Here is an 11917-nt window from a genome sequence, read left to right as displayed (position 1 = left end):
CTTCACTTCTCTGTTCTTTATTCATGACCCCAATGTCTTTTTTAGTGAAAATAAAGCTCCCCTCAAATCCCCTCCCCTCGCCACCCCCCCCCCCTTGTCCCCTCTCTTCCCTGATTCCAGGTCCAGGATCCTTCCTTCTCTTTGGCCCACCTGCCATCTGGATGAACTCCTCCTTCGCTGTGCTCAACACCTTCACACGCAGTTCCATCCATTTTATCTCGCCAGCTTTTCCCCTCTAACAATGTAAAGTCCATGCCTTTGTCTCCCACACACCCTGCACCGTCTGGGAATCACGGAGTCAGGTCCTCCTGTAGACTTTCGTGAATGCGGGTGATTTCTTCCAGCCTCCTCTCCAGCTCCTGGGCCTGCTGCCTCAACTCTCCCGCCGACTGAGCCTTTGCGCCCTCATGTAAGTGCTTTGACTCTTTCACTAGGTCCACTACATCCTTGAGAAGGAATACACCTGCCACAGCTGCCCTGGCTTCTTTGCTCATAAAGTCTTCAGAAAGGTGCTGCAGTATTCTGCTTTCACTTATGTCTGACTTCTGGATGTTCAAGTCCAAGGCCTCAGGTGTTGAAGGAGAATTAGATTCGTCCGCCTTGAAGACATCAGCTTTCTTCACAATACGTTCCAGGGATTCGAAGCACTTCCTTGCTAAGGAAGCAATTTCAGGTGTGCTGCGATGTAGAACCTCCTCAACCACCTTCTCTGTGTCACTGCCAGTTGACATTAGGCGGGTAGCTTCGGCTTTTGCTGAGTCATCCTTTGACATGTCCACGATGTTGGCAATCATACCGGCCACACTAGCTGCTATGCTCAGTCCCACTTCAGTTCCTGCAGGCACCAGACTAATACCTTCTGTGAATGGTGCCAGACACACCTCAGCGATGGGCAGAAGTTTAGATGCAGCACCAGTGCAAATGGCTACCACCTGGGTGATGATACAGTTCTTGTGCACCTTGTCAACCTCATCAGCAAGTGCGTAGAGCTTTCGTATGCGATCCTCAAGGTCCTGTTTGACCTGAGGAAACTCCTTCATAAACCTTTCCCTATGCTCCTGGTCTTCCACGCCCATGAATGTTTCCAGCTGGCTCAAGTTTGCATAGAGTGCATCTGCCTCATCCCTGTGATAATGAAGGACAGGGGATTAACGAAGGCAGGTGTATGAATTGCTAAAGCTGAGACCCCTGATTGGATGAGCTGGTGCAGGAAGCCCTGTCCTCTATGGTGGGAACGTGTGCATTTACTCAGAATCCCTCAGTTACTCCACATTGGCAGCCCCCATTCTGACTGGACGTGGTCACTAAGCCACACTGCCTTCCCTCTGGTCAGGGTTACTCCATGGAGAAGAGAAGAGGGTCCTTCAGGGAGGTCAGGAGCCCTCCAGCTCACAGACAGGGTTGGAGGACATATTCATGCAGGGCCCTCTTCCCCCAGCAGAGAGGGGATCAAATCAGGGAAGGAAGAAATGTGCCCCCTGCCCCTGTACAGCCCTCCACAAGGCCCCTGGCCTCCTCAGTTCTGTGTCCAGATGTCTCAGTTGCCTCACTCTAGTCCAGCTCCACTGCCAAGCCTTCCTACCAGTCCTCCCACCTGGACCACCCTCGCTCCATCCAGACCCTGGGCTGTGATCCTGCTTAAAGCCTCTCTGGGCCTCTGGTCAGGATGACTGTACCTGCTTCCTCAGCCCTGACCCTGCAGTTCACCCCAAGGCCTTCACCATAGTCCTATCAGACGGACTTGCCATTCCATTGATGAGGGAGATGACATAAGCCCAGAGCCCCAGAGCCAGGCAGAGACACAGTCAGGATTCAACCCAACACGGTGCAGCTTCACTCCAGCTCTCCGCCTTCCAGGCCAGCAGGACCTTCAGAGTTTGTACAATCCCTTTCTTAGGGAGAGAAAGCTCTCTAGCCACAATCCCCAGGGACGCAAACTGTGTCAGGAATTTTCTGGCATGTCCCACAGGAAGTCCTGTGTGGCTCTCGTGTCCAACAAGAAGATGCTTGGGCCCTGACTATTCCCAGCATCTTTTTAAAGTTCATGTGAACTGCCCACCTACCATGTGTCAGTCATTAGGCTAAACAGTTTACCTGCATGATCTTATTCTCCTCACAATGAAATAGAATACATGAATAAGACAGAGAGTGGTAAAGTAATGGGCCCAAGGTCACATAACCTTCCCCTGCAGGCCTCATCTCTTCTCAACCTGGGGCCCATCTCTGACAACAAATGATATGAAGGAAATGTTGCTCATGGACTGTTGAGAAGGAACTTGATCAACCCCAAGCTCAGGATCCTCCCTGGAGGAGTGTGCCTGCCAGTGGAATCTGGATGCAGGGTAGATCAGGGTGACGATACAGGAATCCCCTGGAGGTTACCTGGACAGCTTGGCTGCAGCCACAAATCTCTTCCAGGCTTCATCACTCAGCAGGCAATGCAGTTTCTCTTTGTTCCATGGGTCCTTTAAATACTCAATGACATCAACAAAGTCTTTGCCCTCTAGATGGAAAGAAAAAACAATGAGGTTAGAACATATTGGGTAGAATGGAAATGGAATTGAGTATCTAATCTAATGAAAGGGTAATATGCAAATTGACCATCACTCTGTCACAAATATGGCAGTGCCTATAGCATCCTGGACCCGAGCCACAGAGGGAGGGAGGGTGTCTTGGCAGGCAGCACGCCTCCAGCCCAACGGACACAATGCAGGGCTGGGGATGTGTTCCCGGTGGCTGCCGCGGGGCTCAGAGCACACCCCCACCCCAGAGGACACAACCCAGGGGGGCCTCTGCTTGTGAGCTGCAGAGGAAACACTTTTTCTGACCGCTCATTAGCTAAGCTCTCTGTATGCCGCCACTCACAGTGTTCTTGGTAAATTGGGTAATAAGAATCCAAAAAAGTGATCTAGGGTTTTTCACCACACTCCTAGAAGAAAAAACACTAAGTTCTGCTGCTGGTGGGGCTAAAAAAATGTCATATCGTGCCATAGCCAGTTTGGCTCACTGGATAGAGCTTTGGCCTGCCGACTGCAGGATCTCGGTCGATTCTGATCAAGGGCATGTACCTAGTTTGCAGGTTCCTCCCTGGCCAGGGCCCAGGTCAGGGCTCATGCAGGAGGCAAAGAATCAAAGTGTCCCTCTCACATTGAGGTTTCTCTCTGTCTTTTCCTCTCTCTTCCACGCTCTCTAAAAATCAATGGAAACATATCCTCAGGTGAAGATTAAAAAAAAACGAAAGAAAGAAATGTCAGATCCTATGAAAGACACATCTTGAAAATGCCTAAAGAAAGTTGTCATTTTTTTGTGGTGAAGGAATTGGAGTCCATGTTGATGAAAACACCTTGGCAGATGTGGCAGCTGGCAGTGGCTGCAGCAATGGGGTGATGGTGCTGGTGCCTTCCCCTGATCAGCCTGGTCACCTCCTGCAGAGGAAGGCCAGACTGTGGCTTAGGCTCTCTCCTCACGGGGAGCGGGCCTAAGCTGTCAGTAGGACATTCCCCGAGGGCTCCCAGTCTGTGAGAGGGGGCAGGCTGGGGTGAGGTTCCCCCACTTCCCAGTGCATGAATTTTGTTCACTGAGCCTCTAATAAACGAGGTGGTTAAATGTTCATCTTCCTGAGCAGCTGTCACCTGAGGGACTTTTTTTTTTTAATCTGGGGAATATTTGTTGAGTCACCTGGTGTTATAGAATGAACTGTCCACCCCCCAATTTATATATTGCTGGCCTGACACCCCATGTGACTGTACTTATTCATTTATTTTTTAATATATTTTTATTGCTTTTTAGAGAGAGAGGAAGGGAGAAGTATAGAGATAGAAACATTGATAAGAAAGAAGAATCAATCAGTTGCCGCTGCATGTGCACTCCTGTAGGTTGAGCCTGCAACCGAGGCATGTGCCCCGACGGGGAATCCAACCAGTGACCTCCTGGTTCATGGGTCAACACTCAACCACTGAGCCACAATGGCCTGGCCCCATGTGACTGTATATTATAATTAAGGTTAAATGAGCCATAAGAGTGAGACCTAATGCAATATGAATGTTATCCTTATGAGAAGAGGGTGATACACCAGTTCTCTACCTCTCCCACTTCTATTTATCTCTCTCTCTCTCTCTGTATAAATCAATAACTTTTATAAATCTTTTTCAAAATGTGTGACTCTCAGGGATTTGGAGACTCTGGAAATGCAGATAAGGGAATGGGGACTGGTGTATGTTTTGTGTATGCAGAGACATGGTCTAAATGTGTTTCCTGCCATATACAAACAAGACATATTATTCTTATTTCACAGACAAAGAAAGTGAAACTCAGACAGGAAAAGAAGCCCCAAGCCAAGAAGCAGAAAGCTTGAAGGTGGAATCCAAGGTCAACCATCAGACATTTCCTGACATTTGGTTGAAGCCTCCTTATGTTTCAAAAATTCATGTGATTCCTGCATTCTACCCTATAGTTCACCTATGGGATTTTTTTAAAACTTGAAAATAATGTTTCAGATCACACGCCATTGATGGAGTAAACCTACCAGGCAAAGAGGATGCTTCCTGCTACTCACAGACGCTTCACAGTGGGGAGTGGAGGGGGTGTCTTCAGGTGGGTGGGGGTTGGGCCTCAGCTCTAATCCTGTGATCAATCAGTATCACCTCTCCCCCCTCCAGGCTGGTCTCAGGGGCCACAGCTCCCCTGGGCACCATTGACCCCACCCTCGCCTACTTCTTAAACAATAGGTCATCTTGTTTATCCTCAGGAATCCAACAGCTCCAGTCCTCCCTCAGGGACCCCGGAGCCTGCTCAGGAGCTGCAGGCTTCTGAGCTGTCTTCTTCCTCCTTATGTAGCAACAGGAACAAGTTTTATCCTCTACTGGGGGGTGACATGGTTGCCTAGAAAATGCAGTGTTGATTTGGATGGGTGGAGGGTTGCTTTTTTTTTCCTTTTCTTGCTTTACCGACTGAGGGAGAAAGTAAACCAGCGCTTAGTTGGAGGGAGCCCAGAGCACTACCTCTGTGTATTTGTTGGCTAGGATGTGGGTGGGTGTGCGAAATAACAAAGCGGGCCTCTGCTGGGGTATCTGAGATCATCAGAAGAAGTTCCTGTCTGACAGTCACACCTGGTACACAGGTGTTTATAATTGGGAGCACAGGTCAGGGCCCCAGTACAGCTGTGGGAGGTGGCAGTGCTTTGGAGGGGAAGGTTTCCACAAGGAACTAGCAGGTTCCAAGTACAATAGACAAGAAATTCCCACCTCCCATGGGCTGTCCTGGCCTCAGTGGAGTCATTGCATGAGGTGCAGAAGATGGGAGGATATGAGCAGCTTGAGGAGAGAGCTAGAAGGAGGTCCCCACATAGACTTCTGGTTGAGGGGACTCCCCTTGCACCCTTTTGGGGATTTGAGGACACTCATCGATCCCCTTTAAGGTTCTTGATTCCTGTGTAGCTTAACCCAGTTTGGAGGTGCCTCCCTCAATTCCAGATCATGAGCAGGAACCAGCTAGAGAGGAGGAAGCTGACTACCTGGGCAGTTCCTGTCAGCTTCTGAGGTCATGGTGTCAGCAGTGGGATCTCAGAGTTTCCTCTTCAGCTCACCAGTCCGTGTCCAGCTGGAAGGAGGTGTTGCTTCACCCTTGGGAAGAGAAAACAAATTGTGGGGTCGAAGGTGAGCCAGCTGTACAACTGGGAGCAGAGAAGGGCTTCGTTTCTGGTGTTTCTTTCAGGGAAGGCCTCAAATGCCAAGATGGACTTAGTCCATTGTGTTTCCCTGTCTGCCGGGCTATGCCAGCTGCTCGTTAAGAGAAGGTACTCACCTCACTCCAGCCCACTGCAAGCCAAGTGACAGTCCGTTGTCCTGTGGGGGCACAAGGAGAAGACCATCAGACAAGGAAACACAGCTGAGGAGTAATAAAACCGAAGAAACATTAAAACCAGACATGAAAGATGGGAAGGAAAGATGGGAAGGAATGTTTTGGAAATGACTTGAGGTTGGGGACATTTGTGTTTACTGATCACTACAGCTAATATTGATGGTGTGTCTACCACAGGCTCCTTACCTGTTCCCTCAGCAAATACTCTCCCATTCCACGTGGTGGGCGCCATTGTGGCTCCCATTGGAACGTGGAGGAAACCATCACACAGTCTAGGTTTTCACCTAAACTCGGGTTAGCCCAAGTCTCACAGTAGTGCTAGAGCTAGGACTCCGACCCAAGTCTTCCTGATCCCAATCCCGTGTTTGTGAGGACTACGCTCTACTCCCTTTTATATACAAAAACGTTTATTAATGTGTCTGTGTTACTTGCAAATGACTCTTCTCATTCCCAAACGCAGTCTTGCACCCTATGCCCAGTCTCTGTGTTGATAAATTCCTGGGGCTGTGGCTTCCCAAGCCTGCACCCTTCTTGCTTCTGCAAGACCCTCATACCCTAAGACCCTGGGGTCCTGCAGTCCTGGCACCATATCTGCAGCCCTGCTGTGGGCTGTCCATCCCTCCTGGCGCTGCCTGGTCCTCTCTGCTGCCCACGCCCACCGGTGGACCTTAGCTTGTTTCCAGTTCTTTATGAAAATAGTGCAGAGACAATCCTCGGGCATAGAAGCTCATCTGCATTTGAGATTGCTTCCCTTAAATATTTAATAAATAGAATGACTGGGACAGAGGGTATCGCCATGTAAAAATTCCTTTATGCCTAGAGCCACACTCTAATGCAAACAAATTGCACCAATTTACATTTATGCTCATAGGACAGTGGTTGGCAAACCTCGGCTCACGAGCCACATGCTGCTCCTTGGCTCCTTGAGTGTGGCTCTTCCACAAAATACCACTTGGGGGCGCGCACATACAGTGCGATTGAAACTTCGTGGCCCATGTGCAGAAGTGGGTTTTTGGCCTGGGTGAGTCTATTTTGAAGAAGTTGCTTTAGCAGAAGTGAGGGTGTAGGTCGGGCGACTGCATGTGGCTCGTGAGCCGCGGTTTGCCGACCACTGTCATATTATATGAAATGCCCATCTTTTCCATCTTTCAGTTCATAGTACTTTTTAAACACACACACACACACACACACACACACACACACACACACACACACAATCTTTCTTTTAAGAATTCTTTTATTAGGCTAAAAAAAAAGGCACAACATAAAATTTACCACCCTAACCATTTTTAAGGGTACCTTTCAACATGTTAAATTATATTTGCACAGGTGTGCAACCAATCTCCAAAACACTCTTCAACTTATAAAACAGAAAATTTCTACCCACTAAACAATAACTCCCCAACTGATCCCCTGCAAACTGCCATTCTACTTCTCATCTCTACGGATTTAAGTGCTTCATATAAGTGGAATCACACAATGTTTCTCTTCCTGAGACTGCTTTATTTCACTTAGCATAGTGTCCTCAAGGGTCATGCATGTTGGAACATGGGCCAGAATGCCCTTCCTTTTTGAGGTTATAATTTTTTTAAAAAGGATTTTCTGGCAAATATATTTGAACCAAACTGCACAAGATCTAAAATGCTCTGGAAAATAACATTTTCTCAGCTTCTTCTATGCATTTGAAATGGAGGAGAGGATGTAAGGAAGGTTACATGAAGTTGGGAGAAAGCAGGTTGGGATTGGATTACAGGACAGTCCACAAGAGTGTGTTCTCTTTAAAAAAAACAAAAACAAAAATGTTTTATTGACTTTACAGAGAGGAAGGGAATGGAAGAGAGAGATAGAAACATTGATGAGAGAGAAGCATCAAGTGGCTGCCCCCTACATGCCCTCTGATGGGTTTTGAGCCCACAACCTGGTCATGTGCCCTGAATAGGAAACGAACTGGTGACCTATTCATTCATGGGCCAACACTCAACCACAGAGCCACACCGGCCAGGCAAGATTGTGCTCTCTGGAGAGTGGTTATTTCAAAGGTGTATTCACCTAGACGTACAGAAATAATGGACAGGGCTTGCTTAAGGAAAACAAACCTTTTACTAAAAAGTATAAGCCTGGGATGTTACCTCCCGCCATTACCTGCCCAGCGAGAAATTTATGATCACATCACCCTGTGAGGTTACTTGGCATAGAACCCATTTCTCATCCACGCTCCCCCATTTGATCACAAGTCAGTTTGAAGGATGCGTGGATGACCAACCTTTTGGTTGGATAGCGTGGTCTCACAGTGCTAGGAGGCTCCTTCCTAGGAAGTGTCAGTGCCCACCTTGTCTTGGTGACCATTGGGTTGGGGCCACACTGTAATCAGGGGCTCTGTGTTGAGGTCAAATTTTCCCAAAATGGGACAGGCAGGGAAAGGGGAGGCAGTCAGGTCTTATGGCCTTCACTGTGAAATCAGACTCTGGCCCTGGCTGGAGCAATCGATGTTTCTCTCTCTGTCTCTGTCTCTCGATCTCACATCAATAATAATAAAAACACTCTGGGTCATTTCTGTTCTGTGAACTATCACGATGGAAACAGACCTCTCCATGGAGAGGATTCTCTCAGTTCAGTCTGGACTATCCTGCCCAGGAGCCCAGGGAAGAAAGGAAATGTTGGTTGTCTGTACTTTCTCCACATCCCTCCATATCCACTTCCTCTACCTCCTCCACATCCCCCCACACCCACCTCCTCTGCCTCCTCCACATCCCCCCACACCCACCTCTTCTGTCTCCTCCACATCCACCCACACCCACCTCCTCTACCTCCTCCACATCCCCCACACCCACCTCTTCTGTCTCCTCCACATCCCCCCACATCCACTTCATCTGCCTCTTCCACATCCCCCCACATCCACCTCTTCTGTCTCCTCCACATCCCCCCACATCCACCTCCCCTGCCTCCTCCACATCCCCCCACATCCACTTCATCTGCCTCCTCCACATCCCCCCACATCCACCTCTTCTGTCTCCTCCACATCCCCCCACATCCACCTCCCCTGCCTCCTCCACATCCCCCCACATCCACTTCATCTGCCTCCTCCACATCCCCCCACATCCACCTCCTCTGTCTCCTCCACATCTCCCCACATCTACCTCCTCTGCCTCCTCCACATCCACCCTCACCCACCTCCTCTACCTCCTCCACATCCCCCCACACCTACCTCCTCTATATCCCCCCACATCTACCTCCTCTACCTCCTCCACATCTCCTCACATCCACCTCTTCTGCCTCCTCCACATGCCCTACACCTCCTCACAACCTCCTTGTTTTGGGGTCACTGGTTCCTGTCTCAGGGAGTCCAGGTCTGAGCTGAGCTGTAGGGAGGATGTGGACCCACCTGAGCAGTGTCCCCCTTCCTCTCGACAGTTTAGGGGTACTGGGGTAGGGAGGAACCTCAGAAAAAACTGGGTTCCAATCCGGGCTCTGCCACTGCTTACATGTGCCTTTGGGTCCATTACCACCCCACCCGCTTTCATTTCCCTCACCTGCACAATAGTGACAATATCCTTGTCTTAGAAAGTGTGAGGATGAGAGGATGGGGGAGACCCTCCTACCCTCCCAACTTACCGAGATTCTTCCTCTGGCTGATTTGGAACAAGATCCACTTGCTGTTATTTGGAACAAGATCCACTCTGCTGCTTTGTCTGCACAAAACCAGCCACACCCGGGGCTAAGGCACCAGGAAAGCAAAAATGAAAGTAAATGACCAAGTTCTGAGAAGCTCAGGGTCAAGCACATTACCCAATCTGCACCGCCACAGGCGAGCTGACGCCTGCTGACGCCTTAGAGCAGTGGTTCTCAACCTTTCTAATGCCACGACCCTTGAATACAGTTCCTCATGTTGTGGTGACCCCCAACCATAAAATTATTTTTGTTGCTACTTCATAACTGTAATTTTGCTACTTTTATGAATCGTAATGTAAATATCTGTGTTTTCTGATGGTCTTAGGCAACCCCTGAGAAAGGGTCGTTCAACCCCCAAAGGGGTCGCGACCCACAGGATGAAAACCACTGCCTTAGAGCAACCCCAGGTCTCAGCTCCCAGGTCCTTCTCCACTCAGCCCATCCTGCCTCCCTCAGGTTTCTAGAAGGAAGACCTGCCACAGACACATAGAGGGATCCTGGGCAAATTACTCCCTCCACCCCATGAGCTTGTACCCAGAACCCTCCTCTCTCATCCTCCCCACACGCCCCCAATGCCCCCCTTAGTCACCCTCTGTCCCAGCGATGAGCACCTCCCTGAGCACAGCACATGCTCACTGCCTCCTTGCACTGCCTTGGTCCCTGCTCCTATTGCAGGCCCCGCCCAGGCAGTTTCCAGACATTTGCTTTTGTAGGTCCTTCTGCCAGGAGCACCTGCTTCTCCCACCTGGAACAACATGCTCATCCTTCAAAGCCCAACTCTGGGATCACCTCCTCTGAGAAGCCCTCCAGCATCTCCCCCTCCTAGCGTCCACTGTCCCCGGCAGGCTCTGCTTCCCTGGAACCTGGGGGAGGCCCAAGGCCACTGTGTCTGCGTCTCCCCTGACCCTTTAGAGCAGGCCTCTCTGAACCTGTGCGGGGGACAGGGTCAGTGCCTCGGAATCGCGGCGACCTGTCCGAGGAGGCCATCCCAGGTGGTCATGGCCGTCTGTGGGAGCACAAGTTCGTGGGCGTTGGCAGAGAGAAGCCGGCTGTTCCCTCTCCGGCCCCTTTCCTCTTGACAGCAGATCTCTCTATAGGAAGCCCAGTGTCGCGGTCACACAGTAAAGTCTGAAAACGGAAGGGACGCAGGGCTGAGTGCGTGCCAGGCACCGTGCGGGCACCTTCCAGGCCTCTCCTACTTGATTCTCACACCGGCTCTAGGCATCACCACCTGCATTTCACAGATCAAGAACCAGGAGGGAAATGGCTGCCTGTAAGTGGTTCAGCTGTGGGGCTTTTCCTCTTTGCCCTCTCCTCTCCCCCCCTCCCCCCCAGGCGGGGCTGGGCGTGGACGCCACAGGCCAACATGGCCCTTCCATGAGGCCTGCTCAACCGGGACAAATGCCCATGGGGCGTCATGGCCACCTCCCACTCTTTTCAGGGAGGGCGGCAGAGTGATGATGGTATTGCATGAGGACCACACACCAGGGCTTCACATACTCACCCAGCAAAGGCCTGGTCTCAGAGAAGAGGAAGCCAAGGTGAGGGGAGAGGCGGGCCTTGCACCAGGTGACTCAGGGGCGGGGCCAAGACTCAGAGCAAGTGTCACAGTTGGCCTCTGGCCCTGGTTTAAAAGTTACTTTTTGTCTTGTTTTTCCTGTAACCTGCCTTCCTCCTGGTTCCTCCCCCTTTCACTAGCCTGACTGCCTATGGACACCCCACACCCTCTGTGAGGAGCAGAGTCATGCCAGACCCACAGGGGCGGAGTCCCGTTGTCCAAAGGGCCCTCTCTGATAAGAACGCAGAAAGGACCCCAGACGGACGTCCGTGGCCTCGGTGAACACGGTCTCCTGGCGGAACAACTGGAAAGGGGGGGCTACAAAGCCACATGAGGTGAGATGGGCGCCTCTTGGCATGAGCTGAGATCACCCCACTTAGGGACCCTAACGGCCCAGTGACTATTCAGTAGGGCTCAGCTGGACCCCCGACATCACCTGGGATGACGACAGCTCAGAGGTGGGGTCTTAGACAAATTCTTTGGTCAATGATCCATCTCAGCCCACTGTGAGGAAAACCCCCACTCTGGGGGAAAGTAACCCCAAAATCACAGGGACAGGGGTCAGGCATGTGCCACCAGCATCACCTGGTGGAGGCTGGAGGAGTCACAGCTGGAGGCACTCAGCCAGCACCCTCACCCCAGCCTGGCCCAGTCTCTCCAACACGTGGGGAGGGGAGCTTGGCTCAGACACGCTGGACACGAAGAGTTTTGTGTCCAGAGCAGGGCCCTGTCTCCCTGTCCTCCTCCTGTTTTTAGGGCAGTGGGGCGGGCAGGGAGCACAGAACCCAGGGAGTTGGTGCCGTCATCAGAGTAGCTCGCTGAGGGCACCGT

At 51.0% G+C, this 11917-nt stretch overlaps 1 protein-coding gene across 1 annotated transcript; it reads right to left on the bottom strand.

The window, feature by feature from the left end:
- Positions 1 to 238: 238 nt before the first annotated feature.
- On the bottom strand, positions 239 to 10591 carry LOC307101837 (apolipoprotein L3-like). The gene is made up of 6 exons (XM_079775285.1): positions 10499 to 10591; positions 9472 to 9574; positions 5803 to 5843; positions 5513 to 5621; positions 2383 to 2503; positions 239 to 1125 (listed from the first exon to the last, which is right to left on the bottom strand). Exons 4-6 carry the CDS (start codon positions 5541 to 5543, stop codon positions 291 to 293), a joined length of 987 nt encoding a protein of 328 aa, XP_079631411.1. The 5' UTR covers positions 5544 to 5621; positions 5803 to 5843; positions 9472 to 9574; positions 10499 to 10591; the 3' UTR covers positions 239 to 290.
- Positions 10592 to 11917: the final 1326 nt, after the last annotated feature.

This window comes from Cnephaeus nilssonii (genome assembly GCF_951640355.1).
Source record: "Cnephaeus nilssonii genome assembly, chromosome: 6".
Taxonomy (NCBI): Eukaryota; Metazoa; Chordata; class Mammalia; order Chiroptera; family Vespertilionidae; genus Cnephaeus; species Cnephaeus nilssonii.
This window is presented reverse-complemented; position numbering and strand designations above follow the sequence as displayed.

What these genes read in the sequence shown, in the direction of transcription:
- LOC307101837 (XM_079775285.1), bottom strand. Translation starts at nt 5,543, where the DNA reads ATGACCTCAGAAGCTGACAGGAACTGCCCAG. An exon ending in AGCTGACAGGAACTGCCCAG is followed by an intron (nt 2,504 to 5,512) that starts GTAGTCAGCTTC and finishes CTTTCCATCTAG; the next exon opens with AGGGCAAAGACTTTGTTGAT. An exon ending in GCTGCAGCCAAGCTGTCCAG is followed by an intron (nt 1,126 to 2,382) that starts GTAACCTCCAGG and finishes TCATTATCACAG; the next exon opens with GGATGAGGCAGATGCACTCT.